The sequence below is a fragment of the Phyllosticta capitalensis genome (assembly GCF_038381095.1).
Source record: "Phyllosticta capitalensis strain CBS 128856 chromosome Unknown BKA78scaffold_13, whole genome shotgun sequence".
Taxonomy (NCBI): Eukaryota; Fungi; Ascomycota; class Dothideomycetes; order Botryosphaeriales; family Phyllostictaceae; genus Phyllosticta; species Phyllosticta capitalensis.
In genome coordinates, this window is record NW_027117451.1 from 59828 (window position 1) to 86736 (window position 26909).

At 55.4% G+C, this 26909-nt stretch overlaps 9 protein-coding genes across 9 annotated transcripts; 5 read left to right on the forward strand and 4 right to left on the reverse strand.

Moving 5' to 3' along the window:
- Positions 1 to 258: 258 nt before the first annotated feature.
- BKA78DRAFT_57620 (uncharacterized protein) lies at positions 259 to 1175 on the forward strand. The gene is made up of 2 exons (XM_066893404.1): positions 259 to 1026; positions 1093 to 1175. Exon 1 carries the CDS (start codon positions 426 to 428, stop codon positions 960 to 962), a length of 537 nt encoding a protein of 178 aa, XP_066738398.1. The 5' UTR covers positions 259 to 425; the 3' UTR covers positions 963 to 1026; positions 1093 to 1175.
- Positions 1176 to 3301: 2126 nt separating this feature from the next.
- BKA78DRAFT_259148 (putative MFS transporter) lies at positions 3302 to 5271 on the forward strand (the record flags this gene model as incomplete). The annotated part of the gene is made up of 5 exons (XM_066885342.1): positions 3302 to 3358; positions 3424 to 3567; positions 3621 to 4240; positions 4319 to 5148; positions 5201 to 5271. The coding sequence occupies 5 exons, from the start codon at positions 3302 to 3304 to the stop codon at positions 5269 to 5271; spliced, it is 1722 nt and encodes a 573-aa protein (XP_066738399.1).
- Positions 5272 to 7309: 2038 nt separating this feature from the next.
- On the reverse strand, positions 7310 to 9408 carry BKA78DRAFT_300215 (P-loop containing nucleoside triphosphate hydrolase protein; the record flags this gene model as incomplete). Its single annotated transcript, XM_066887160.1, has 2 exons — positions 7310 to 9158; positions 9212 to 9408. 2 exons carry the CDS (start codon positions 9406 to 9408, stop codon positions 7310 to 7312), a joined length of 2046 nt encoding a protein of 681 aa, XP_066738400.1.
- Positions 9409 to 10619: 1211 nt separating this feature from the next.
- Positions 10620 to 11455, reverse strand: BKA78DRAFT_259415 (peptidyl-prolyl cis-trans isomerase B; the record flags this gene model as incomplete). The annotated part of the gene is made up of 5 exons (XM_066885371.1): positions 10620 to 10855; positions 10904 to 11088; positions 11137 to 11153; positions 11215 to 11292; positions 11345 to 11455. 5 exons carry the CDS (start codon positions 11453 to 11455, stop codon positions 10620 to 10622), a joined length of 627 nt encoding a protein of 208 aa, XP_066738401.1.
- A 406-nt stretch (positions 11456 to 11861) lies between these two features.
- On the forward strand, positions 11862 to 12312 carry BKA78DRAFT_259727 (mitochondrial 37S ribosomal protein uS13m; the record flags this gene model as incomplete). Its single annotated transcript, XM_066885403.1, has 2 exons — positions 11862 to 12152; positions 12268 to 12312. Coding segments are annotated over 2 exons (336 nt in total), but the record flags the coding sequence as incomplete, so codon positions are not given.
- Positions 12313 to 13549: 1237 nt separating this feature from the next.
- On the forward strand, positions 13550 to 14764 carry BKA78DRAFT_357372 (uncharacterized protein; the record flags this gene model as incomplete). The annotated part of the gene is made up of 1 exon (XM_066892207.1): positions 13550 to 14764. The coding sequence occupies one exon, from the start codon at positions 13550 to 13552 to the stop codon at positions 14762 to 14764; it is 1215 nt and encodes a 404-aa protein (XP_066738403.1).
- Positions 14765 to 16723: 1959 nt separating this feature from the next.
- BKA78DRAFT_327511 (uncharacterized protein) lies at positions 16724 to 18015 on the reverse strand. Its single transcript, XM_066889521.1, has 2 exons — positions 17562 to 18015; positions 16724 to 17505 (listed from the first exon to the last, which is right to left on the reverse strand). Exons 1-2 carry the CDS (start codon positions 17947 to 17949, stop codon positions 17180 to 17182), a joined length of 714 nt encoding a protein of 237 aa, XP_066738404.1. The 5' UTR covers positions 17950 to 18015; the 3' UTR covers positions 16724 to 17179.
- Positions 18016 to 18034: 19 nt separating this feature from the next.
- On the forward strand, positions 18035 to 19388 carry BKA78DRAFT_57780 (kinase-like domain-containing protein). The gene is made up of 2 exons (XM_066893405.1): positions 18035 to 18228; positions 18280 to 19388. Exon 2 carries the CDS (start codon positions 18338 to 18340, stop codon positions 19292 to 19294), a length of 957 nt encoding a protein of 318 aa, XP_066738405.1. The 5' UTR covers positions 18035 to 18228; positions 18280 to 18337; the 3' UTR covers positions 19295 to 19388.
- A 14-nt stretch (positions 19389 to 19402) lies between these two features.
- Positions 19403 to 24920, reverse strand: BKA78DRAFT_289989 (uncharacterized protein; the record flags this gene model as incomplete). Its single annotated transcript, XM_066885776.1, has 3 exons — positions 19403 to 23837; positions 23946 to 24696; positions 24746 to 24920. 3 exons carry the CDS (start codon positions 24918 to 24920, stop codon positions 19472 to 19474), a joined length of 5292 nt encoding a protein of 1763 aa, XP_066738406.1. The 3' UTR covers positions 19403 to 19471.
- Positions 24921 to 26909: the final 1989 nt, after the last annotated feature.

Below are 26909 nucleotides of genomic sequence, written 5' to 3' on the forward strand. Positions count from 1 at the left end.
GTTCAAAAATCTCAGAAGCGCGCGAGCCTGCCCATCATGGGCAAGGGGTCGCCGTCTTCGCCCTTTGCAACCAATACCCCGCCGCGTTGATGATATCGCGGCGGGCTGGCATCACATTTGCATCATGCGCACGCGCGCAGAGCAGTACAACATTTGATGATTTGACATGCATCCATTCATCTGGTAAGGCGTTTTCATGGGCATTTTCATCCTTTATTCCTTTCAGGCCTGGCGTACGGGACACGTGCGCCTACGTAGGGTACGTTGGTACATGAGTAGCTCAGCAAGATTTCAGTCCCATCTTTCCTTGTTCGTTTCTCTCGAAGCATCCTCCGGCTAGCAGGAGCAAGCACGACGAAGTCTTTTTTTTCCTCTCTTGGTTTTTGAATAATCACTGGCGCAAAGTCTGGGTCGTGGGCGCATGGATGGGGCAGACGTTCCGGCCTACTGCAGGGGATCCAGAGCATGATACCACGGTCACACACACGGGCGCAAGTGCAACTCGACTAGCAATTTACATGGCAGATGGGGAGGTGATGCTTTCTGGCTACCGGCTCGCTTGCCTGGCTGCCACGCTTTGGTGGTGGTGGTGGTTGGTGGGATTGCGTCAGCTGGTGGATTCTACTTCCTCTCTGCCTCGTTTCTCTCTCTCTCTCTCCTCTCCCGTTCTCATCTCCTTTTCTCCTCGTGGATCTACTTTTTCCCCTTTGTGCTTTCAGGCATCATTCATGGCCATCAATCATCTCACAACAGGGGTCCTCGCACAGACGGCATGGACGGACGTACGCACGCAAGGGAAGCTCGACGTGGCGCAGATTGCTCAACTTTTTGGTTCTTTTTCCGGATTGACTTGGATTGGGATTGGACTGGATTGGACTACAGGGCTGAACTTTGGGGGCTTGGGAGTGATGGACGGACAAGGGTCTCTTTTCTACACTGGCTGCGCACATGGGACGAAGTGAAGGACAGGACCTTCAGCTAAGAGGTCGAGGTTGCAAAGTGGGCGGTGCAGCAGAAGCAGCAGTGGTACGTACTGTAGGTAGCAGATTGCAATCCATCGCATGGCAGCAGCATCAGCCTGACCAGCTTAAGGTATTTACTTACCAAGGGGCCCGCCAGCATGCCAAATTTGGCCCCACCATGTTTCCATTTCGAACATTCGACTGCGTGCTCGACCGGGTCCTTCCTGCGGCCAACATTGACGAGTGAACAGGGACTCGCCCTCAACGCAGACGTGTGACGGGCCGCCAGGGTTAGGTCAGTCCCGGTCGTTTCGTTTCGGTTTAGCTTTTTTTTTTTTTGCGTTAGGCACGTTGTACCTATGTGCCTTTGCGCGCCTGAACCCGGTTTAGACCGTCGTCACTACTTCGATGTCGTTGTTATTTCCGTCGAGGTAGTCATCTCACCGCTTTGGACACCATGCACTTGCCTCATCCCGCGCGGCGTTACGAAAGTACGCGCTTTATCCCACGTTCAGACAGGGTGTGACGGAAGAGTTGGTTCATTGGATGAGCGCTTGCTGAGTTGGAGTGCGTCGACACCGCTTGACTCCCGTTTTCTTGATGCTCACAGACGGACGGAACGCGGCGGTACGCGCGGGAGCGGGACATGGACGACGGACGACTAGGTGATGGATGACTAAACCACAGTCACAATCACAATGGCCGCAGCGACGCACACACTTGTCTCCTCTCCGCCAGGGTCACTCCAGGTGGGTAGGTACTCTGTGACAGCGACAAACAGCTGCACCGCCTCATCGCACCCGCCAGAAACTGGTGTATAGGTAGTCTTTGGGTACGTGAAAAGATTGAGGCTGTGCAGGCTGGCTGTGCAAGCCTACCTACCTACTGCTCGCTCGTAGCGCCAAACCAAAGCAGAGCAGAGCACAGCAGTCTCTCGCTCGAGAGCGACAAGAGCTTGCCCGCCACCACCACCACGCGCGCGGATTGCTGGGATCTCCTTGGACGTCGACATGATTCATGCACACACAGGGTGGCGCCTGCCCGGGTAGAGCGGGGGAGCTTACTTGGGTATTACAGTAGGTGGATGGGGCCCTGGTTACTTGGCGGATTTGTGCGAGATAATGTATGGGGGGAGGTTTAAGTGAAGTCTGCGAAAAATGTGTGACTGTTGCATGCAAAGTGACTCCAAGGGTTCAAGGGAGGCTGGCATGAATGGAGACGGAAGGGGATTGATTGTGAGGTTGGACGATTGACTGTTGACGGCAGCTGCAAACGACGCGGCTTGTCTACTCCATGTGCATGCCAGCCGCGAGGCAATGATCGCGGTCCGTGGTGTTGTCTGAAGGCTGGTCATCCATAGTACTACCACACCCCTTCCCTATGCTTCGTCGCAGCAGAAGCAACACTTGAACGAGCACGAATACCGCGGCGGCGCGTGCGCGGCTAGCTAGCTAGCTTGCCTAGGTCGCTGGCTGGAGTAGAGTTCAGGGCGTCCACTGGTTTGGTGTGGCTGTTGAATTTGATTGATTTGGTGGGTGTCGCGGCAGCAGTCAATGATGATTGGCTCCAGTGGAATAAACTTACTTTCGCGACTTGTTGATGCTTGCCCACACTGCCCGCCGCCGCCGCCATGTGTCTGTTGATTGCCGTCAATTCGTTCTGTGCGCGAGGTGATTCGACGGTTTGGGTATTTGGTCAAAGGCTGCCGCGCTTTCGATGCTACATCTCAACGCTCAGAGCACTTTCGTCGAGACAATCGCCAGTACCTCTACATGTTTTGAGAGAATTCCAAGCCTAGAAACAAAAGACCCTCGCATATCTCCTCCGCCCCTCCCCGCGGCCGCCCCAGCCCGCCCGAGCATACCGCAGTCCGCGACGTGTTGTACTACCGACAGAGAGACCGAACGACAGGCGTTTCCTATCGATCCGGCCGGTCATATCTACACTTCATACGACGACGTCGAGCCCTCGATTCTGCGTTGTCGTCGGTCTTCTTTGCTGGTGCCAGGAGGTGTTTCCGTCCAACCACTTCTTGCGAACATTTGGACGTTTGTTTGGCACCACACCCTTGACCATCCTCACCGCCGCTTCCTTGGTTCTGCTCTGCGATCACGGTTCGTCGTCCCCGAGTAGGTCCGTTTGCTTGCTTCCGCGGCACTCGCGGCAGGCAGATTGAGCGGGATTTGAAAAAAAAAAAGAGTGATTCGCGGGGAGAGAAGAGCGCGGAATAGACTCCAAGGCTGGGAAGGAAAGGAAAGAGCAAGCAACGGGAAGAAAGCTAGGAGAGCAAGGAAAGACGAGGAACGGGCCCGGACTGAACTGACTGCTCTGGGGTCAAGATGGGGCTCGGTATCCTGGAGAGCCGGAGCATGGACCGCGTGCCTGGTGAGTCTGCCGTTGTCCATTTTCTTGGTCGAGAAGTTGGACGGGCTGCGAGGTTGAGCGAGCATGTCGCTGACAGTATACAGGCACCGTGCTCTTGGAGGACGAACAACAGAACCAACAGAGCAACTTGATACTCGACCCAAACCTCAAGTACGACCGCAGCGGGCCGGTGCCCGTCATTCTCGTGCCCCAACCTAGCGATGACCCAAACGATCCTCTTGTACGCGTTCCGTCTTTCAACATGGTTTGGAAAAGGCTGACTGACCCTGGCAGAACTGGCCCCTCTGGTGGCGCGACATCATCACCTTTGTCCTCTCGCTCGTCTCCGTCATCGCCGCGACGCTATCCTCCCTCCTCGCCGCCAACACGCTGACGCTGTCGCTCTACTTTGGCCGCGACTTCACCGACATGGCGCTGTTGACGGGATATCACCTGCTCGGCGTGGGACTGGCCGGCTTCATGTTTGTGCCGTCGGCACGAGTCTGGGGAAAACGGCACGCGTTCCTGATTGGCAGCGTGACGGTCATCTTCAGCAGCGTCTGGGGCGGGGCCAGCGGTACGAGCTACAAGAGCCTGCTGTGGGCGCGCATCTTCCAGGGCATCGGGCTGGCGCCGTTCGAGGCACTCGTCAACGCCTGCGTCGGCGACTTGTACTTTGTCCACGAGCGCGGCAAGCGCATGGCGCTCAGCAACATGGCGCTGTTTGGCGGGGCCTTCTTCACGCCCGTCATCGTGGGCAAGATGACCGAGACGATTGGCTGGGAGTGGAGCTTCTACTGCGTCGCCATCATCGCCGGCGCCCTCTTCCCCGCCGTCGTCTTGCTGTGTCCCGAGACGGCCTACGTGCGCTCCACCAAGCTCAACACCGACTTTGCGCAGAGCTCGGCAAACACGTCGCGCACCGCGGCGATTGGCACTGGCGAGGAGACGGGGCTCGAGATGGCGCCGTCGGTGCGGGCAGAGCAGGACAGCGACCGCAAGGACTCGCACTCGCGCAGCCGCGAGGACACGACGAGCATCGACAAGGGCAACGAATATAGCCACGTCCCGACGACGACGCCCGCAGCCCCTGGCGCCGCCTCCCCTGAAGCGGCTCAGCGCTTCCCACCAAAAGCGTCTTACTTGCAGACGCTGCGCCCCTTCAACGGCCGCAAGTCGGACGACTCGTTCATCAAGCTGCTCCTGCGGCCATTCCCGCTGTTCCTCCACCCCGGCATCCTCTGGTCATGCCTCATCCAGGGCTGCCTCATCGGATGGACGGTGATGATCGGGGTTGTCCTCGCGGCCGTGATGCTCGGGCCGCCGCTCTTCTTCACCGAAGTCCAAACGGGCTACATGTACACGGGGGCCTTTGTCGGGGCGCTGGCGGGCTTCGGGCTGGCAGGCGTGCTGGCCGACTCGCTGCCGCGGGCCATGGCGCGCGCCAACAACGGCGTGTACGAGCCCGAGTTCCGCACCGTGCTGGTGGTGCCGCAGTTTGTGCTGGGCTGCGCGGGGCTGTACGGCTTCGGCATCGTCAGCGAAGACACGCCGCGCTACGGCTGGTTCTGGCCCGACTTCTTCTTCGCCCTCGTCGTCGCCGGCATGGTCGTCGGCGCCGTCGCCTCGGCTCTGTACGTCGTCGACGCCCACCGCGAGCTCGCCGTCGAGGCGTTCACCGCGCAGATGGTGTTTAAGAACATTTTCAGCTTTGCCCTGACGTGGAGTGCGTACGACTGGCTCGTCGATGCCGGCGTCAAGCCCGTCTTCATGGCGGTTGCGAGCGTCCAGGTGGGCATTTGCGCGACGACCATTTTGATGTGTGAGTGTCGTCTTTGCCACGAGAAAAAATTATTGACTGACTGTATTGGCAGATGTCTTTGGCAAGCGCAACAGAGCCTTCTTTGCGCGCCACGATGTGCTCAAGATGCTGCATCTGTGGTAAGAGCGGAGTCCTCGACCATTCCCCGAGGTGAAGCGCCAGCCTCTTTCGTTTCTCGATCTTTTACGCCGCCTTTGAGTTCAATACCTCCTGGAGCCAGCAATCGGGTAGACACCACAGCAGCAAAGGAGGATTGATAGCCCCTCCAGTCTTCAACATCCTCGCCCCGTGACCTTGGAGTCTCCTGCAGACTGCTTGCTCTCAACCCTGGAGCGAACTGGCCGGCCAGCGAGTCGGATCTTGCCATTCGACACCACTGTAGACCGTTAAACGACCCTACTTGCACCATGAATCTTAATCAGCCATAGCAATTGTCTATTTGAGAATTTTTTTCACATACCCTTTCCGTGTACCTTGCTTTGACTCGCTCTGTACTTGTTGTCTCCTGGCGTCATTGGACTTTATTCGATAGGCCAAGGGTATTTACTCTCAAAGTCGAGACTTCGTCATCCTGTATGTTCGATTAATCGTCTTTCCAACAGTCCGCTCAACCTCCGATGTCTCCTTGACAGCGTGTGTGTACGCAGGCATCTTGTAATTAGCCAATTGATACGACGCCAATCAACTGATCAGAGTCAAAGGCTGACATGTGCTGCTGAGGATGTGATGGTGATGCGTCAGTTCTTGACTCGGCGTGGCCGATGACGTCGCCGCCGCATTTCATCTGGTGATGGCTGAGAGGCGGCATGGCTGAGACAGCAAAGTTAGCTGGCTGTGTGACGTCTGCCAAGTTGACATGAACAGGTAGCGAGGCCATCTTGACTCACCAGGCACGAGCCGCAAAGCTTCTACGCAGATCAACGGTCCAGAAGTGCTTTAAAACACGACATGCTCATTGGCAGCTGATCATCAATTCATACGTCACAGCATGTATGTCCTCCATCAATGGACGCAAAGCAAAATCTGATTGATCTATTCAGCGAAACTCCCAAGCCGAAACGAGAAGCTTTGGGCAGGGGAAGTTTTGTTCGAAAAGGAGAAAAGCAGACTCGCAACAGACTAACTAGCTCGAATTTTTTGTTGAGAGGATCCGATTGTGAGCCCCCATCACCCATCATCAGCTTCCGACCATATCCCCTCTATCTTTCCCTCCACGATTAAACCTCGTTTGCGGACCGCGCACCCGAACGCTCGTTTGCTGTCGTGACTGTTGTTGCTGAAAAACTCTCGAGTGTGTGTCCGCGCTCGTGAAACTCGTGTAAGAAGAGAACTCCGGGAGAATAAATCGGACTGACGCGCCGGTCGACGAAGCGCTCCATCCAGTCGTGTACGTGTGTCAAGGGAGGCACTCTCGCGTGTCAGTTCAGAACCCATCGCGCCACGCCTTCTCTGATGCAGAAAGGCAGCGCAGTAAGTCCCGTTCCCATGTCTATCCCTTTTTTTTGAATGCCTCACCCAACTCGACGAACGCCGTTTTTGTGGAAGCGTGCCCAGCACGACGGAAAATCAGAGAAATGACCTGACCGAAGGAAAGTCAAAGTTTCCCACCATCCCGTCGTTCGTGACAAATGCAGAGAAACGTGACCGGCTATGCAGGGCTGTCGGATCGATTTTGTAGAACTCAAAGAAACGAAAGGAAGAAGAAAAAAACCGGAATGAGAATCGGCATCCGAAGGGCCAGAGGGCCGGGTCTAATTCGCACGTGCTACCCCAACGCAGCACCATCGATGAAGCAGAGAAAGAGTCGTGATATGCGGTTCCTCGAAGTCTTTCCCCGGAGGTGCGGGTGTCCAGCAGTCGATGCCGAGACGGTCCCTCCGCGAGAAAAAGCATGCCGTTGACACGCCTGCGCCATTCCTCCTGTATGGACGTGTTTCGAAGAAAAGCTCATGAAGAGGTGCCGCAGAAGAAGTCAACGCTATCTATATGCTGATCGGGGTATGAGAAGAGCAAGTTCCGAGCCTTCGGTGGACTGCCGAGTCCAGTGCAACGCAGAAATGCAGGGACGAAAACTGAAAAGGAAAAAAGGCCTCGTTGGAGCGGTCGAGCAGAGTACAAGAGGCCAGAGTTACTCTGCTGCCAAGGTGGAAATGCGTGTTTTTTACCACCAGGAGGACTGGCCGCCAGGTCCAGAGGGGTTGCCGTAGCCGCCTCCGTATCCGCCGCCGTAGCCACCACCGTATCCACCGCTGGGAGCACCACCGTAGCCGCCGCTGAATCCACCAGCAGCAGGAGCGCCCCAGCCGCCACCGAAGCCGCCAGCACCACCACCAGGAGCACCGCCGCCGTAGCGACGAACATCGCGGGTAGCTCCGCTGCTGCGACCACGGCCGCCACCGCGACCACGGCCGCCACCGAAGCCGCTGCCCTCGCGAGCAATGGTCTCGAGGAATTGGGGAACTTCTTGGTTGGCCTCCTTGAGCAACTCAATGAGGTCGCGGACGACACCACGGTTGCCACGGTTGAAGAAGGCAGTCGAGATACCAGTGTTTCCGGCACGGCCGGTACGACCGATACGGTGGACGTAGTCGTCAATGTCGGTGGGCAGGTCGTAGTTGACGACGTGGGTGACGTTGGGGATATCGAGACCACGAGCGGCAACGGCGGTGGCGACGAGGATGGGGCAGCGGGCACTGCGGAACATCTCAAGAGCCTTTTCACGCTCGCGCTGGGTGCGGTCACCGTGGATGGACGTGGCGGGGAAGCCCTGGTTGATGAGGAAGTCGGACAGAGTATCGGCCATGCGCTTGGTCTCGACGAAGATGAGAGTGAGACCGGTGCCGACGGTGTGGAGAATGTCAAGCAGAACGGAACGCTTGTCCATGTCCTCGACGTACTCGATCTTTTGGGTGATGTTCTCCGAGGTGGAACCAACGCGGCCGACGGAAAGGAAGATGTAGTCCTTCAAGAAGTCGCGAGCGAGCATCTGGATGTCGCGGGGGAAAGTGGCCGAAAACATGAGCGTCTGGCGGCCATCGACCGGGGGCATGTCCTCGCCTTCGACGATGCGGCGGATTTGCGGCTCGAAACCCATGTCCAACATGCGGTCAGCCTCGTCGAGAACCAGGTACTTGATGTTCTGGAGAGAGATGCGGCCACGCTCGAGCATGTCGACAAGACGTCCGGGAGTGGCAACGAGCAAGTCGCAGCCACGCTCAATCTGGCGCAGCTGAGAGCCAATGTCGGCACCTCCGTAGACAACGCAGGGACGGACCCACGAACGGTAGGCGAACTTCCTGGCCTCCTCAAAGATTTGCGAGACAAGCTCACGGGTCGGGGCGAGGATCAGCGAAGTAGGGTAGGCCTTGCGGCTGCGGCCAAAGTTGTTGGCAGCCTGGGCAGGAAGAGCGCTGGGGCCGTTCTGGAAAGCCTGTGACAGAATGGGGAAGAGGAAACCACCAGTCTTTCCTGAACCAGTCTGGGCGCAGGCCATGAGGTCGCGGCCGCCCATGACGATGGGGATCGAGTACTTTTGGACGGGGGTGGGGACCTTGTACCCGGCGAGGGTGATGTTGTTGATGAGGTGGTCGTCGAGCGGGGGGTTTTCGAAGACGCCAACGGGCTCGGGGACGCCCTGGCCGGAGGCTTCGACGGGAATGTCATCGTACTTTTCAAAGTTGATGCCGGTGTGCTGCTTCGAAGGGTCGTTGGCGATGCCGAAAAGCTCGCGCTCGACGCGCTGGTTGGCGGGACCAGGAATGTGCTTGCCATCCTTCCACTGTCCATCGCCAGAACCCCGAGCGGCGCCTGCGCCACCTGAATATTTGCCTGAGTAAGCGTTTGGGTCGAATGATTTGGCGGGCTGGTTGTTCCAGGTGCCGCCAATGCTGTTGTTTGCAGCTGGAGTGTTGCCGGTAGTACCTCTGCTGTCGGGAGAAAAGCTGGGGGCGTTTGCCCAGTTGCCACCACGGCCTCCGCCGTTCATGCCACCACGAGGGCCACCGAACCTGCTGTGAAATGGGTTAGTACTCGTCGAGACGTGCGTGAAAACACAAGTGCTTACCCTCTGCCGGCATAGCCGTTCATGTGTGGCGGCGGGCCGCCGTTCATCATGGGCGGGGCGGCGTCCATGGGAGGAGGAGGGCCACGGTTGCGGAGGTGAGGAGGAATGTAGGCGGAGCGCTCGAAGCCGCCGTTGCCCTTGGGGGCATGCTGGGAGTCGTTGATGGAGAGACCCCCCATGTTCAGCTGGTCAGCCATGGTTGCGAGGTGGATTTGTTGTTGAAGGTGAGGTCGGACGACGGTCGGAGAAACGCAATGTCGAAGGAATCGGACGTGTGGCGATTCACGAAAGGGAGAGACGAAGGCGAAGGGTCGTCGTCGTCGTGGGTGAGATTATCGTGTCGTCGGGAAGAACTCGTCAGGCGGAAACGCGGTTGGGACCGTGTGCGACGAGCGAGAGTGGGAGGGTTGGCGTCTTTAATCGGCGAAAACGACGAATGGAAAAACGCAGCAACAGCCAAAGGACGTGGTCTATTGTGGTGTTGTGAGAGATTTGATGGGGGGTGGAGAGGTGGTAGAGAAGAGGTGGTGGGAAGAGAGGAAAGACGAGGAAGCGGAGGTTCCAGAAGTTTTTGATAAAATCTGTGCAGCAGGAGGCGAATCAACCTAACCCGGGCGCCCAAAGCGGCTTAGGCCGACCTGACGCCCGACGAGTGACAGACTGCTGACCTCACCACGCACACTGCCCTGCCCACCGACTCTGCGGCGAGAGCTCAATCGCCTTTAAGCTTTTACTAACACGATTTATTCTTTGCAGAAACCGGCCTCTTCGCCGCCTCTACATCATTGTTTCTCGTCTAGCATCAACTACCGTCCCGCCAGCACGCCAGGCTCGACCTTCCTCGACCATGCCCTTTCTGCATGGTCCAGGCCGTCATTCCCATTGCCGGGCCCGCTGCCGTACCGTATCCGCTCGCGTCCTGTCACCATCACATGCCACGCACGCTCTCACTCTTGGTTTCCACGCTGCTCGTGGCTGGCATGCACGCATTGCCGTCGAGAGGAAATTACATAACTGAGCCAACGAGCTAGCTACCAGCGCCTGCCGCCAACCCATCTTCCTCATCTGCCGCTTATCTCTTAGCCGCGGCCCTCTCCTACACGATGCCCTTGTCCCACTTACCGGACGCGCTATGCCGGTTCGGGCGGGTGCGGACGAAAAGGTAGACGAGCGCGACAATGACTCCGAGCGCGAGCAGCTTCTGCGACCAGGCCAAACCAGCCGGCTCGCTCGTCGACAATGCTTCTCCTGCTGGCGTAGCAGGCTTGACCAGTTCCGAGGCCGCCTCGCCCGTCGTCACGTCGCCCTCGTCCAGCTCTTCGACAGCCTCGACTGATCCGATCGTATCTTGAGCGAGAGAGGTTACGTATCAGCGATGGTGATGGATGGCACAGCTGCGCTGAGCACTCTAGAGCTCTACGTGGATACCTTCTGGCGGGACCTCGAGCTCGCCGCTGTTGGCGATGACCACGTCGACGTTGGGCTTGTCGCCGTAGTTCTTGGGGACGTTCTGGATCTTGTCCACAATGTCATAGCCCTCAAGGACTTCGCCAAAGACAACGTGGCGGCCGTCGAGCCACGACGTGATGGCCGTGGTGATGAAGAATTGGCTGCCGTTAGTGTCCTTGCCAGAGTTGGCCATGCCTTGTCCCCGTCAGCGTGTATTCCTCGCCTGTGACAGACGCAACATACTGAGAACACCCTTCTTGGAGTGCTTAAGCTTGAAGTTCTCGTCGGGGAACTTGGCTCCGTAGATGGACTTGCCACCAGTGCCATCGCCCTTGGTGAAGTCACCGCCCTGGATCATAAAATCCTTGATGACGCGGTGGAAGATGGAGTCCTTGAAGCCAAAGCCCTTCTCGCCAGTGGCGAGAGCACTGCGCGTGTGTCAATGGTCGTGAATTCAATTGGAGCGTGTCGCGTACCGGAAGTTCTCCGCCGTCTGTGATTGTATTAGCAACGTGGCCTCGTTGTCGGTCAAATTCGTCGGCGCGTCAACATACCTTGGGGACGGTCTTGCCGTAGAGGCCAATGACAATGCGTCCGAGGTCCTCATCGCCCTGCTTCATGTCCAAGAAAACCTGGAGCAACGGTCAGCCTGTCTGCGCGCGTGCCTGGAGCGCAAAGACGTACCTTGTGGGTGATCTTTGGGCTCTTTGCGGCCTCGGCCGACTGAGCAAAGAAAACAAAGGCGACACTCAGGAAGACGAGCAGGGAAACGACGAGTCTCTGGATGGTGGCCATGATGGATAGCCGCTGGAGAGAAAGGAGGGTGGGGGAGCGGCGAGGTGGGTGGTTTGCTGCGGTAGTTAAGTGGACTGGCGAGCCCTGAGCAGACAGACATGCAAGCTTGGGGCACTCTGACGCCCTTGAAACGCCCGGAGTCGGCCCACGTGACGCGGAGGTCGAAAATCCCCGGCGGCGAACTCCACAACCTCCAACCACGACGCATCGACCTGCGCGCTGCTGTCTCCAATTGCTCCTCTGCGACACTTGCGACACTTCCACCATGGTTTGTCGACTCGCGAGCCCTCCATTGAGTTCCCCAAGTTGACTAAATCCAGGTCAACATCTTTGGCAACAACTTCGACGGCGCCTTTCTCGTCAAGGTCTGAGAAACCTGCTGCTTTTCGTCGCCGTCTCGAGACGTTTCACTAATGCGCCGCTCGCACAGAAAACTCTCCAAACTTTCTATGGCGTCGGTCCCACGCTGTCGCGCCAAATCATGGCCCGCTTCAACCTCCACAAGACCATGAAGCTCAGCGAACTTCAGAACCAGCAAGTCCTCGACCTGAACGCATACCTCTCTACCCTCAAGATCGAAAACGACTTGCGCAGAACAATGCGGGAGAACATTGCCCGTCTGAGGGAAATTGGTTCTTACAGAGGAAGGAGGCACGCCATGGGTCTACCTGTGAGGGGACAAAACACAAAGTCGCAGGTATGTGGACTGCTGCGCCAGCAATGGCACTGCTTGCGCTCGTGGATAGCGGGAAGAGTGCTGCAATGTGGCAAAGCACTGAGACATTGGGGGGCAAGCTGACGAGTGGCGACAGATTCAAACCTCGCGCAGACTCAACAGAGTGGAGCGCAAGGCGTAGAGCCGCCGTGCATATTCTGGGGTCCTTTTTTTTGCATTTGGGTGGCGCAATGGAGCGGTTTACGAATCAAGCTTTTTTTCAACGGACTCTGGGATCTTGTAGTGCTCGTCTTCTCGCAGATATTTGGTGCACCGAGATTGCCGCACCATGAGCATAGCGGCCATGCTGCGTCTTCCTTGCCGCTCTTGTTCCAAATCTCGCTGCTTCATATTCTTTGAATGACGAGGTAGGAACCGTCTTCAATCACCACCAGACTTGGGTTCTATCGCCCGTGCCTTGGACTTTGCGGACTTACCAACTACTTTGGCACATTTGCGTCCGCGGACGCATTTCAATGGCAGTACTACTCCATCTCAGCATCGTGGCTCGCTATCAGAACGGTCACTTCAGAAGTCCAAAGTCAAGGAGGATGGAGTCTTCGCTCCGTCAACTTTATACTTGTTTCAGTACAATCTGGAAGTAACATCACGACAAGCTTACGGTATCTGTCCAATCTAGCAAGCGGCGCGAAGCACTCGATTCGCCGAACAAAATGGACTGTACGACGGCTCATAGCTTTTCAGAACCATTGAGCGGACTTCCATCTTTCCTGTTGCCATACCCGTCACCCCTGCCACTTTGCGCCAAGTATTACCCGAAAGCTGTTGCCAAGAAAACAACTTTCACTGCTTACAGGTTGCATCAAGAATTTGAAGGACAGCATAAGACACCCAGTATCAGTATAAGACTCCCATGCTTACTCTTATCCTCAAGCTCCCCGAGCGCAAGTCTTGCAACATCCTGTCGCAAGCATTTCGTCCTACTGGGAACAGACACCGGGAGCTTCAAGATTCCGTCAATTCTCTGCGTGAGATTTTTCGAAAACCAAATTCACGATGTGGATACAAGAACAGAGACATCGGCCAAGAGAAAAGCGGAGATGTGATTCGCCACCACTCTGTGTGCGCTTGAGATCAGTCGCCATGTCTGGGGGTCGGGCCATCAAGGTGCTCGAGATCAGAGACCTCAAGGTGCATTGTTTGACTGCACTGATCTCGGATTGATACATATGTCACGCCTTTCAAGTTCATCAGCACACCCTCTGATTGCTTCTCTTGGTCTTGTCCTGTCGCGTTCCTATCGCATCTTTCCTTCCCTGCTTCCGTGGTGGTCCTTCAGAAGATTTCTCCTAAGACGTCGTCGTCGCCCATAGATCATCATAGTTTTCAAAGCAGTCCATTTCTCATTCAGCCGAACCATGGACATCAAAACTAGCCATTCAGCCTCTGAATCAGCGGAACAGCCTGCTCGCATCGCAAGCACCACCCTTAGAAGTGTCCCAGCCAACCCCTACTACACCTACGACATTGCGCGCGAGATCCGCAACGCCTGGTCCAATTGCGATTCAAAATGCTCCCCAGACACATCGCTTTGCTGCGCTTCAGAACAAGAAGCCACGCTGTCGTCCACATCGGCAACCGCCAACGGCCAACGCAAACCTCTCGCCGCACATGTCGAAGACCCTTCACCACTCCTCAACCCCGGCCCTATCGACCCTCAGCTCTCCAGCCCTCTCTTCAGCAAACTCCCACCCGAGCTCCGCGCCCAAATCTGGGCCCACCTCCTCACGCATCCGTCCATCATCCTCCTCGTCGCCGACAGCGGCCTCCCGCACACCCACTACGGGCGCCACCTCTCGCCCGCCCTCCTCCGCACATGCCGCCGCATCTACCTCGAAGCGCTCCCCATCCTGTACGGCCGCAACGCCTTCAGCGTCGTGCACATCCCCAACATGCTGCGGTCGCGCGACAGCGCGCCGCGCTTCGTCCTGTCGCCGCGCTACTTTCCCCTGCTGCGGCGCCTCAACATCGACGTGCCGGACAAGTGGATCCAACGGCGCGTCTTTGCCACGCGCTGGGGCGCCGAGGTCGAGCGCTTCAGCGAGATCCTGGGCGCCCTGGTCAAGGCCGCCGGGCCGGCGCTGCGCCATCTCCAGATCAGCCTCGTGCGGAATTGCGCGTTGGAGAGCTACACGTCGTGGGGGCCGTACGTGGGGCCCGACACGCCGCTCATGCAGGCTCTGAAGAAGGACTTGTTACCCGCGACGACGAGGGACGGGGGAGGGGGAGGAGGAGGACCTGGTGGCCGGACCAAGTTCCTCCTCGTGTTGCCGTGCGGTGGCGGCGACGACGGGGAGGGCAGGGTTTCGCTCGATGTACTGAGGCCTGATGCTCCGGCTGTGATACACGCGGTTGCGAGGAATCTGGCGACGTTGCAAAAGACGGCGAGGCTGAATGGCGTGGGGTTGGCGGAGAGTTTGGTCATTGAGGTCAAGGGACAAGGTGGTGCGTTGCTCGAGGGCGAGGTGGAGGCTGAGGTGCTGGTGAGGAGGGGTGAGCCAGAGGAAGAGGAGGGGCCGCCTCAGATTGTCTTGTCGTTGACTGGAGGGACTCGGTGCGAAGAGTCGGAGTAGACCGGACGTTCTGTTGCCGGGGAGGGCTACGGAACCCAGACGTGGTCTTCGAGAGGCAATCAACGCCTGAAATTTCCACGAAGGACGTCGCCGAACGGACAAATACGCCAGTGACTCCATGGTCGTAGCAGCTTGATGCTTGTGGAGCTTTTTGCCTGTCTACTGAGTATTGTCATCCTCGTGTGTATGTACGCGCGCGATGCACATCAAATTTTTGCCAGTCAAGGCCAAACATTTTATTTTGCTTTGAAATACCGCCGAAACAACCTCAGCATCACTTCGCAACAATGCTTGAGCTCAATGCTTCCTCAAAACGCAGCTCGTCCGCACTGTTCCACGCTCGATGTCCCCCGAGACAGTTGGCAGCAAGTCGGAAATGCCACAAATAGACGGCCTGGTGAGCAAGAAAGACAGAGCAGAAAGACAACACGCAAGTTTTGCATAACCAAGAGACGTCTATCACCCCATAACGTGTGGATAAACAGAAGCCTTGCAGTGTAACGAAAGAAAGAGGCGGCCAGAGAGATTGAGCGAGAAGTTTTTATACCTTTGGAGCCTGGATCGTGCACCGAGTACGCCACGTGGTATTCGAGTCTGCCTAGGCAGTGCCGGTCACAAGGTGAGGGAATGGAAGCGTGATAGCAGTGCTCGCCCTCGCCCTCGTCAGCCGCTGCTCCTCCTGCCCTGCTCAACGGTCCTTCAGGTACCTATTAAAAGGGCACACCCCTGTGCAGTCAACAGTGCAGCAGCGGCCGAGGTGTGCCTTCCAATATGCTTGTTGCAGGGACTATATCCAAGTTTACTTCTTGTTTTCTGCCTTTGTTGCGCCTAAGGACATGCTCAGAGGCTTGCGGGACTCCAGGAACTTTGGAATTTGCTATCTGATGCAGTGCCGGTAACCGTCTCTAGAATCGGAAGATGCTTTTCAACGTTGATCACTTGTTATGGCGAAGGATAGCAATGTTGGATGTTGTTGAGTGGAAGTTAACCCCTGACCTTCGGCTGCTTGCAAGCAGAAATCGCAGCAACCAACAGTAAGACAGGTCAAAAGGTAGAACAAAGAGCGACAAAGGCAAGACCAGTGTTCATCATCAAGATTCCCACAGCATTGAGAAGCAGAAGCCGGGTTGTTTGTCGGGGAGTGGACGGCGAGAATCTGGTGCCTGGCGGGGGAGGACTTTATAGAACTCTTCAGGCTGCAGCCTAGGCTACGCTGAACTGGGCAAAAGAATCGTACCAATCAGCAGGAGTCGGACTGGCCACGTGCAATTGCAATGTTGAAGTCACCGGATCCTGACCACTGCGCCCGGCCCCGTCGCTCGCGAGGTATAAAAGGAGAGACGTCTGCAAGGTAGCGCAAACCAAGGCGGCCGGCGGAGCAGATCCAACAGAGATCTGAGATGCGGATGCTGTCGCGTTACTGCCGCGGAAGCCATCAACGTGATGCGACTTTTTGGTTTTGTTGTGGTGCGGTTGTTGCGCTGCTTATCCAGGCCTGCTTTGCATCGAGGCCTGCTTCTCTGCCAAGCGCAGCGTTGTCATCCTTGTCAGTCTGGAGTGGCACCATTCGACTTTTCAAGCTGATGATGACTTGGGGCGGCAGTTTGTGATGGAGGCACGCATCGACTCCACATGGAGTTGGGTTGGCTTTCTCAAGTGTTTGGAAGGGCCATTGCTCGAAACGTGAAATACACAAGACACACAGAAAAAGAGAAACAAGTGTCTCCTTGGTTCAGCTTTTTGCTCACGCGTGTCAAGTTATGTTGGTTGATGGTGAGGGACAGCCGAACAGGAGCGGCCTTTTATACCTCTTTGCCACCTTCATCGAGCCGGGACATCCCGCTTTAATCTTGCGGATGCAGTCACGAGCCTACGAATTGGCCAACCAGGATCACCAGATAAAAATGGCGTCATGCCTTTAGTGTCACCCTTATGAGCTCCTGCTGGCACCAAAGGCCTGCTGACGTGCTGACTGGGAGGTATAAAAGAAGGGCAAGTTGCTCCCCAGTTCAAAGCCAAGGAGTCTCCGCAGATTGAGTCAACTGGAAATCGGATGCACCAACCCGTCACTTGTCTCTCTGCCTCTGTTGTCCTCCTCTATTCTGCATCTTCGCTGGCAGCCTGACCAGAGCCATCCACCATTTCGGTACTGATGCCGTTTCAATGCATGGTTTTGCGGAAGTTTTTCAGCATCATTGAGTAGTGGTGCTGGAGAATTGCATCATTTTGAAATGTTTTGAGCTCGGCGCTCCAACTGAATTTTCTGATCTGCCACGCGACTATGTTTCTGGTCTTTCGGGAAGATCAAGAGGAGTGAGAAAACAAAAGACGAAGGCCATTTTTTGAGTGAGCGCTTGTGCCCCGGAAGGCTTGATTGGCAGCCAAAAAATGACTACTAACTAAAAAGCCAGCTTGCTAGACTGATGAGTCCGAAGAACAGAACCTGGAAACAGCGACTGGGCGCGGCTGCACATTGTCGATGGCTGACTTCAAATTCGCGTTGCCCCAATCCTTTACCTCTCGCTCCAAAGCATCGAGGTCCGCACAAGGAAAGGGAATCTTTCCATCGACGGGAGCCTGGAGGAGCTTGAGAACCTTGAACAGCCAAGTTCGACAGGTGATGCCCTCCTGGTTCAGCGTTGAATCCAAGGACCGGCACTTTTTGTCGATGTGATCCTCGAGGCCTTCCGGAACGTTCGCAATCTGAATAAGTCCGACGATAAGGAACTCCTTCAAAACGGCTAAGACGGTGCATCAGTCCAACAATGAGATTTGGAAATCTGTGGGATAGACCAACCTTTGGTGACGCCATGTTCCGCCAGCCATTTACCAGCTGAGCCTGTGATGTGGAATTTCCTGCCTCCATTGCTCTTGTCTTGGTGGAGGTAGAGGGCCCAGTGGAAATCGTCCTTTGCGTCAGCATTGTCTCCCCGCGCAAAAAGAAGAATGTACAGCCCACGTGGCTGGAGATCCTGTTGAGACATTGCAGACTGCGTCTTTTGCCTCAGAAAATTGCAAGCAAAATGCTGCAGCGCTCTCAGTAGAAGCCGGGAGTAGAGGCTAATATATCTTAGAGGGCAAGGGTCGTTTCTGGATTCCATCCCATTGGATGGGATGAAAAGTGTGGGGGCTCGAACTAAAATGCTGCAAGGGGAGAATAGGCAACCGCGATGCCTCGACTGCATGTTTAGCGTGAAAGCCCCAAGGTAGTCAGAAACTGCTCAACCCAATCAAGGATTTTAAAGCTGCAAAATCCAGCATGTTGTGCCGAGTCCGCGAGGCGCTGCCTGCAGATTCCGAAGCGTGCCTGCCCATAAGCGCGCGCGTCGATCCCTCCCTGTACATGAGTCACTCACCACTTTTGCCGCGCAGAACTTGGACTGCTTGTCCTCGCTTTCCAGAGCCTGCAGCTTCAGTGCGGAGGGGAAGAGCGAGACAGAAAGAAAGAACAGTCATCCAGCGAGGTGAGTGGTCTTACCAGGACCGGCGCATGTCTGAATCTGATGCAAAAGAAGGAACCTCGAATGGACGGCATCTCGCTCCATTTCAACTTTGAACACGTCTGGGTCCAAAATGGTCCAAGTCCGCGACTTCCTCCCTTCAGTGCTCCTGCCCACGTTTGCCTGGCCGCACCGTCGCGTAGGCTCCAAAATCACTGATCATGCTCCACCTTTGCATAAGCCAACATCCAGATGGCTGCGTTTGCTCGTCGGCTTGATCCACAAGCAGCTGAGCAAATTCTCCATCCACTACTACTGCCCATGGCTAGGCATTCCTGCCATCAACCAGCTGATGCAGCTCCCTTACGGCCTGGCCCTCAAGTCGTCAGACGGAACGCTGGTAGAAGAAGTCCTCGCGACACTGATGGCTCGAGATGCCGGACTGCCTGTCCAAAAAATTATTCCTTACGGAGAGCACCCCGACCAGCCCCATGCTCTCATTTCCATACTCATGACGCGTCTGCCGGGAGACGATCTCGGCCAAGTCTACGACAAGCTCAGCCAGGTCGAGCGGGAGAAAGTCCTCGAAGATGTCAAGTGTGTCTTCACCGCGATTCGCAATTGGCCCAGTCCGTGGGGCGAGACTAGGATTTGCTCCCCGTCTGGAGCAGGCATTCGAAGCATCCGCGTCCCACATCACCGGATCCCTCCCTGCGAAAACAAGGGCGAGCTGGTCGACTTTCTGCTCTCCACAGCATCCGACTACGACTTCTATTGCGCTGAAGATTTTGACAAAGCAATGACCGCGGTGAACTCGCTTCGCTCGATTTCCCACAAGGTCGTCTTCTCCCATGGCGACCTGAAACCTCACAATATCATGGTTCATCAAGGCCGAGTGTCTGGAATCATCGACTTCGAGTCGGCAGGATGGTACCCTGAGTTTTGGGACTTTACGACTGCGCGGAGGTTCTGTCGCAAGGAGCTCTGGTGGTATGACTTTGTTGCGAAGCTTGGGGGATCTGCTTATGAACGAGAGCAAGAGATAGAAAACGCACTCATCAAACTCACGATCGATTCCTTTGTATGGTAGATCCTAGAAAGTCAGATTGCGGTTGGAGGAGCCAGCAAGAACTGATGGACTGGATGTCGAGTCAACATTTGCAACAAGCATTGCACGTTCATTTATGGAAATTGTGAGGCAGAGAATTTTTAAGTCGTGATGGCTGTCTACGAAAGTCATCTGACAACTGCCTGCTGAACTCGCTATCTAAGCCCACATGGCCTTGAACTTGGAGTTGAACTCGTTCGAAAGCTTCTTGAAGGCAAAGAGCACATCGAGCAAGTTACCCTGGCCGTCATCCTCATCCCAGGCGGGCGTCTTCAGGCCATCCTCAACATGTCCATTCGTGCCGGCGTTGGCGTTGACGTTGACCGCGCCACCATCGAACTCGTCCTCCTCGTCTTCGTCATCCCAACTCTCGGCAACCTTCTTCTTTTTTGTCGTTTTCTCGCGCACCGGCAGGACCGGCGCAGCCTCCTCGCAGAGCTTGTCCTCCACCTCTTCCTCGTGCGCATCGCCATCTCCCACCACCAACAGATCATCCTCGACATTCTCCTCACTGCCGTTGATGAAATTCGTCAGGCTCGTGATGATAGTAGCCAGAACCATGGAAAAGTCGTTCAGCAAGAACCAAACATCTCCTTTCTTGATCCTGTTTGCCTTCGCAAGCGCAGTGATGTCTCCATGCTTGAAGAAATCAAGGAGGTATGCGTTCAACGGGAGGTCAGTGTCGAGTGGTAGGTACGGAATGACGGCTTCCTCCAGGAAAATCCCAGCGCGGACGCTGTGGCAAAGCTCACTGATGGAGTCGAAGTCGTCATCACCGTGTCCAGACAGCGCGACGAAGGGGGAGCGCATTTTGCGGACAGCGGCACCGCTGAGGTTGGGCGTCGTTTTCTTGTCTTTGCCGCCGAATTTGGTGCGCGTGAGCGGGAGCTGACAGTCCGGCTCGGTGATGTGCTGGGAGACATAAGTGCGCACATAAGTGGTGAAAATGTCGAGGATTTCCTCGTAGTGCCCCGAAAGGATCTCTTGGGCGTCAGCTGGTAGATCTGGCAAAATGACCACAGAGGAGGAGCTTTTGATGGTCTCGGCATACTCCATGGTCACCTGGGGCAGGTAACGCCGACCGAAGATGTGGGAGCACACAAGCATGAGAGTTCGGGTGATCCTCTCGGTCATTTTCGGACGCTTGCGAATGCCAGCGCATAGCTTCTGGAAGTAGCCCTCTTTGAGAAGAGCGTGAAAGGCGAAGTTGGAGGGCTCAGAGTAATACAAATGAGACACGCATCCCGCAAAATTGAGAGGTATTCCGTGATGATCGAGGAGGAATTGCCGGCGAAGGTACTCGAGCGAGAAGCGCAGGTGGTGAAGCACGGACATGCGATTCTCGTCGCCGCCCAAGTAAAGGCGTGGCTGGGACAGGAGAGCGTCAACCGAGCGGATTGCATGGTTCGAGTACTTGGACTCCGACAGCATGGTGCAAAGTCGGAGGACCAAGGTTGTTGTAATCGGGAAATGACCCGTGATGTCAGGCAAACGAGAACTCATCAGACGGCAAACTTTGGAGATCGGGATTCCGTGGAACACCACGTTTCCAAGTACGTCAAAGCCACGGCGGCCCGCGCGGCCGGCTGCCTGGCGGAAGTTCAGGGCCGTCAAGAAAACAGAATCGCCACAGAAAGCAACCGTCTTGCAAGGCATGTTGATACCAAGGGCCAGAGTGCCCGTTGCAATGACGACCCTGAGCAGGCCCTTCCTGAAGAGAATCTCGACGACGTGGCGGTATTTGCGGTTCATACCAGCGTGGTGAACGCCGATTCCACGAGAAAGCGCCTCGATTAAGTCCTCAGAAACAGAACGGAAGCGAAGTTCTTTGGCGTACGCATCGAGCTCGGATTGTTGAAACTTCGTCCGCTCCAAGAAATGGAAGCCATCAATGGGGGCGTTGGGGTCAAATGTCTCCCAGGAGTCCGGGTTTGCTGAGGCGGCCTCCCTTTCCAGATCAGCCTTGCCCTCGCCATCCTCAAGCATGGCCGAGGTCTTCTTGGGGGCCTTCTTCTTCGACATGCCCTTCTTCCACGTCTCCCAGGATTCCATCTTCTTCGCCCAAGCCGGAGATGTGTCCTTCCACTTGCTTTCCGCTTGCTTCAATTGCATCATCAAAGCGCTGCAGATCTTTTCGCAATAGGATCGGTCGAAGTTAAAAAGAATAGCAGGCAGGGCAGACTGTTCATGCAGGTGGTAGAGTAGAGGAAGCACGGTGTCAGCCATCTCCGTCACACCTAGGTCTGTGTCGCTTTTCGCACTGGTCCGATACAAGTCTCGACCGAGATCTTGCACTACTTTGTCGAATGGGGAGTGATCGTCGGCCATCCACTCAACCAGGAGTTGCTTCAGGTCCTGAGACCACTTGATTGTATCGGCCTGGGTGATGATGGCTGGCAGAGCCTTCTCAGGGTTGAGTGATGAAGGGACTTTGTAGCATTTAGTCTCATGAGCGACCATAGCATTCCAAAGGGTGAAGCAGTCTCGGGCTTCCAAGGCAAAGTCCGCGGGAATTCCGCGCGACCTGTTCGCCAAGGCAGCGACGGGATGGACGAACTCAAAGTTATTTCCCTTGTCTAATCCGACACGTGCAATCGAAGGCTCCTTTGGAAGTCCAGCAAAATCAAAATCTTCGGGGCTTTTGAAGACGAACTTTCGGAGATCTGAGTATCGGTGGGGGTGATGGACCATGACTAGATCATTTCCGGAAGCTTTTTGCGTCGAGGAAAGCCAGTCACGAAAGCCATCAGGATTTCCAATCGTGGCGGAAAGCGCAATGATCGGGCATGGTGCAAGCAAGAGAAGCTGCTCCCAGACGATACCCTCGTCCGTTTGACTAATGCAATGCACCTCGTCAAAGATGATTCGCTTGACGCGGGACGACCAGGAATCAGCATGAGCTGGAGCAAGAAGCATAATTTGAAGAATATGGGGCACTGTGACCAGGATTTGGCACCCGGTGGCGTTGTTCACCCGGTAGTCTCGAGTGTGGATGCCCCAAACGGACTTTCCTGCGTGCTTGTACAACTTGGAGAAGCGCGCCTGGATTTCGGCAGCAATTTGGTTGACCAGGGCTTTGGTCGGCGCCACGTACACGATGACCCCATCATCAGAGCTCTCGAGGACCTTCTTCATTGCGTAGAATGATATGAAGGTTTTGCCCGCACTGGTTGGGGCCACGACGAAGAGGCTCTTATGTGCATCGATGACGTCCAAAACCTTGCGTTGCCAGCCGTCTGGAAGAAACGGAACACGCTCGTCGACAGCTGAATCCATCTTTCGATCGAAATACGGGCCACAATGAAGCAGCTGGAATTCCTTTGGTTGGCATGGAATCTTCCAAGTGGTGGTCTTTCCAGGACGCAGAGGAAACTCGAAAGGAAGCTTTCGGTCGTCGATGTTTGGCTCTGAAATGACAAAAGGGAGGCCCAGGGAGTCGACAGTCAGCTGAAGCTTCGAGGCCATCGATTTCGTCATGTGTGATGTATCTTTCAGTCGAGCAACGTATTCCCAAATCTTGGCTGCGAGCGAGAAATTCGGAGATTGCGGGCCAGCTTTAATGGAAGACATCCAGATGTCGAGCAGGCAGTTCAAGATGTAGAGCTCTACTTCTGGTCCTACAATGTCTTGCTTCGAGCTTGGAAGAGAACTGAGATAACGAAGGGCTTTGGAGTAACGATCCGCGGGCTGCTTCGCTTTTTGGATATCTTTGCAGACAGAATGCCATGAGCTCAGTATTTTGGAAGCTCCTTGAGCATCTTTATGTTTTTTCTCAGTAGCAAGCTGGTCCAGGATGGCCTGCTTCTTGCTCGTCTGTTTGCCTTTGCCACCGGCTTTGCCGGTCTGCACGTGCTTCTGCTTGCCTTTAACAGAGGCATCCGACTTCGAAGTCTGCAGGACAATCGTCTCAGGTTCGAGAGCCTTGCCGACAGCGTTGGTGAGGCTGGCGGCATATGCCATCATCTCAGCCATGAATCGTTGGTCCCGACGGCGCGCGTAAAAGTCATGGCGATCTTTCCGAGCTAAGATGACCTTTCGGTCCAAGGGACGACGAGAATTGTGCCAGTGAGTGAGTTCTCTGAAAGCCCTAGAGCTGCCAGCAGTCAGGGTATGGGCTGAATCGTCAACGTCCAACTTGATGGGAGCCAGATGTTTGTCGAAAACGCGGTCGGAGAAAGGAAGCAGCTTTGGGTTAGATTGCAACGAACGCCCGTTGCCCGTAACAAATTCGGGAGATGGCTGGTGATTCTCAATCTCAAGTCGTTGACAACCCACTGACGCAATGAGGTCCGCCATCGCGTGGAAGATGGCTGACGACTCTTCCTCCAGCTGCGTGCCAGTGAGTTGGCCCTCGAGGACGGCGTTGAACAACCTGCCGTCCACAAGATCTGCAATGTTGGTCGACAATGGTTTTGCCTCATTGACAAAGCTCTTCCAGGATGAAGAGCACATGACATCTCGACAGACCTTGGCAAAGTGGTGTAGAAATTCCTGGTCTTCGCTGCTGCTCCTATCAGAACTGCTACTTGTATCGTCACCGGTGCTAGTGTCTTCGCCCGAGCTTGTATCATCGCTGGTGCTTCCATCTTCGCTGGTGATCGGAGCAACAGCAACGCCGCGAACTTCCAAAGACAGTTGATGCTGGAGAGCGCAATGAGTGAGCATCGCTGCAGCATGGTTGCTCGAGCACTCTTCTGTGGACATCATTGTCGCGAGAGCGGCTGCAACAAGATAGAAGCGCTCTGGCAAGATCTGCGTAGCCTGGCTGTGGTATTCGGAGAAGGCGTTGTAGAAGGCCTCGCTCATATCCTCGCTACGTGAGACGACACGTCTCTTCCTTTTGCTCTTTGTGGCGACGTCGTTGGATATTGGCGCTCGTTGCTTCGTTTCTGAGAACCCTTCGAGGATGGAGGCGATGATTTTCGTGTCTTTCCACTCAAGTCCATTGGCCAAGGCGACATTGTAGCCGCGTGCGAGGATATCCAAGATGGCCGAGCGAAGAAATCTTTTGTCGCGTTTGTGCGTGCGGCACAGACAATCATCGGCAGCTCCGTCATTCATCATGACAAACATGTAGCCGCCATTCGCAAGAGCGGTGATGAATTCGGGGCTCTGAAGCGATGGGAATGCCATGAGCTTGATAGCTTGAGATGCGCAAGCAAGGTTCACCTGCAGATGGCGCAAGATCACAGCTCTGGCGAGAAGGTACTTGGCTACCTTAGTGTTCTTCTTGCACTTGGCCATGACAGCGTCAAACGCGTAAGTGGGGAGACAAATTCGCTCGTGGTCCTCGAAGAAAACGAGGTCAAAGTTGCACCCACGTCGGGTGAGGTTATTGAGGAATCTTTCGACCAGGAAAGCCGCGTGGAGAAGTTGTAATCCATCTGCAGTGAAGTTAGCGTGGGGCGTGACGTTTGGAAGAGAGACAGCAACCTTCAAAGTCCAGCAGCTCGTCCGAGAAGCATTCCAGTAACAGAGAATCGCCCTCAACGAGAAACGGTTCACTACCTGCGTAATCGCCCACAAGGTCTACGCGACGCGAGTAGACCTTGCCATAGAGCTCGAAGTCGTCCACCTCGGTAGACGGCGAAGAAGCTGAGGGTTCCATGGTGTCGTCCATGTCGGGAGGCGGCGAAGAAGCTGAGGATTCCATGTTGTCATCCATGTCGGGAGGCCGTGTGGAAGTGGAAGGGTCCATGATGGTGGATGAAGGTGGTTTTGACGAGGAGAAGAATTTGGATGGTGGGTGTTGTGTTGACGTTCAAGTTCGGGAGACGGGCGTTTGCAGGAAGGCGGGCAGGCGCAGCGGGCAAGTGCGAAAACCGCCACCGCAAACACCAGCGAAACTTGACAAGCCCAGCAGCGAAAACAGCGGAGCTGGCGATTGAGAGATTCGATTGAGCGTCGGCTAAGAAAAGTGAGTGCAGCTACATGAAAGCAGAGCTGCAGTACTTTGCAATCACCAACGTCTCCAGGCGAGCGAATCATACAGCGCCAGCGCAGGCCGATATCAAAGTCTCCACAGCGCGTTTCGTCCCCATGCAATGATTTGCACGTCAACGATAGCAAGCAGCGGCTCAGCCAACAAAGAGCAACATATCGCGTCGCGTGGAGGAAACACGCGTCTTGTTTACCTTCTATCGCCAGTCTCATCTCATCATGGCAGCGCACTACGTCAGTGGCAAGGTTTGCAACTTTCACAAGATTCAAACGCAGCCACCAAGGAGCTATTCTACGAATGAGGGAAGCTAATTTATTCACTGTCGTTGCAGGCAATCCTCCTCGCTCTGTATCTTTGCCGGCCAAGTTGTCGGATCCCTTCTCAAAGTGCGCGGGCAATCGGCATGCAGCACTGCGCCCTGATATCACCGGCACCATGGGCAAGATATCTTACTACATGTCAAACCGCATTGTCGGATGCAATGACGCGTCAAGTGCAGCTTGAATTTCCACAGCACCCACGACAGCGGCAAACCCCCAAGACGAACCGCTGCAAGTCCAACGCAACTTCAAGATACTTCTACAATCAGACATGACGACCGGACATGGACTCGTCCTTTTTCGCCTAGTTTCTGCGCATTGAGCGAGGCAAAGTAGCGGAACTGCGTCTTGCTGTACGATGTTCAAAAACGATGCTTCGTTGTTGTACTGGCTTGCAGCAGTGTCCCACGTTGGCGAAGATACTTGCAACAGCACAAGTGGCGCAAATCACCCAGGTTGATATGATGCGACACTTGTGCAATACTGAGAGCAGAGACCAAGGGAGCAGACAAGGGAGTGCGCTCGTGGATGGCATTCTCACTGTTGGAAGCAGAAGCGCCGTGTCTATCCTGCAGTCGAAAGTGGTGGAGTGCGAAGAAGGGAGGGCTTTTATACCCCATCTGCATATTTCCTCGTCCAGCCCTTTGTATTCAAGCGCGCTGCGTGCGTTTCATTGCTCATCTAACCCAGTCCTGACGTAGCCGCACTGGTCACATGTAAATCCAACGGGGTTTTCGACTTTACTCACAACCACAACGGCGAAGACGCAACAATTCTCATGCCCGACGAAGGAACCCCTTCCTGACTTCATTTCGCCAGGGAAGGCGCGCTGGTTGCTGGTTACGCTCCCCCTGCTTCTGAAATCTCTTGTCTCAGGGGTTGAGAGGCCGAGGACGAAACGAGATTGCGTCTTCGCAAGGCGAAATTTAAACGTCTCTATCTTTCCACAGTGCTGACTGGCAACAGCTTCCAATGACAAAGGGAGCCACGATGTCGAGAAGAACTACCCGCCTCCCCTTGAAAATCTGGCACGAACTCCGCCGCGGGCAGCCAAGTGCTTAAGAAGGCAACAAAGGCGACAAAGGACACGAGAGAGAAAAGTCATGAGCACCAAGAAGGTTCCAGGCATTGGCAAGTCTGTCTGTTGTCTCGCCCATCGAAGACTGAGGAGGGCGAGCAAGGGACGCGGATTGAAATATCTTGCGGCCCCTCACGAAATCAAGTAAGCGTCAACTACGGCACAAATTACTCACATGATTAGCGTGTCTTGCGTGACAGTAGTTCTGCCCTTTCCGCTACTATAAAAGCAACCAGGACTGCACAACTGTAGACGACA

Excerpts from the sequence above, each read along its gene's own strand:
- BKA78DRAFT_57620 (XM_066893404.1), top strand. The coding sequence starts at position 426 with ATGGGGCAGACGTTCCGGCCTACTGCAGGGGATCCAGAGCATGATACC.
- BKA78DRAFT_57780 (XM_066893405.1), top strand. The coding sequence starts at position 18,338 with ATGGTCCAAGTCCGCGACTTCCTCCCTTCAGTGCTCCTGCCCACGTTT.
- BKA78DRAFT_327511 (XM_066889521.1), bottom strand. The coding sequence starts at position 17,949 with ATGCAGTCGAGGCATCGCGGTTGCCTATTCTCCCCTTGCAGCATTTTA. Across the intron at positions 17,506-17,561 it reads GGAACATGGCGTCACCAAAG|CCGTTTTGAAGGAGTTCCTT; the intron begins GTTGGTCTATCC and ends GCACCGTCTTAG.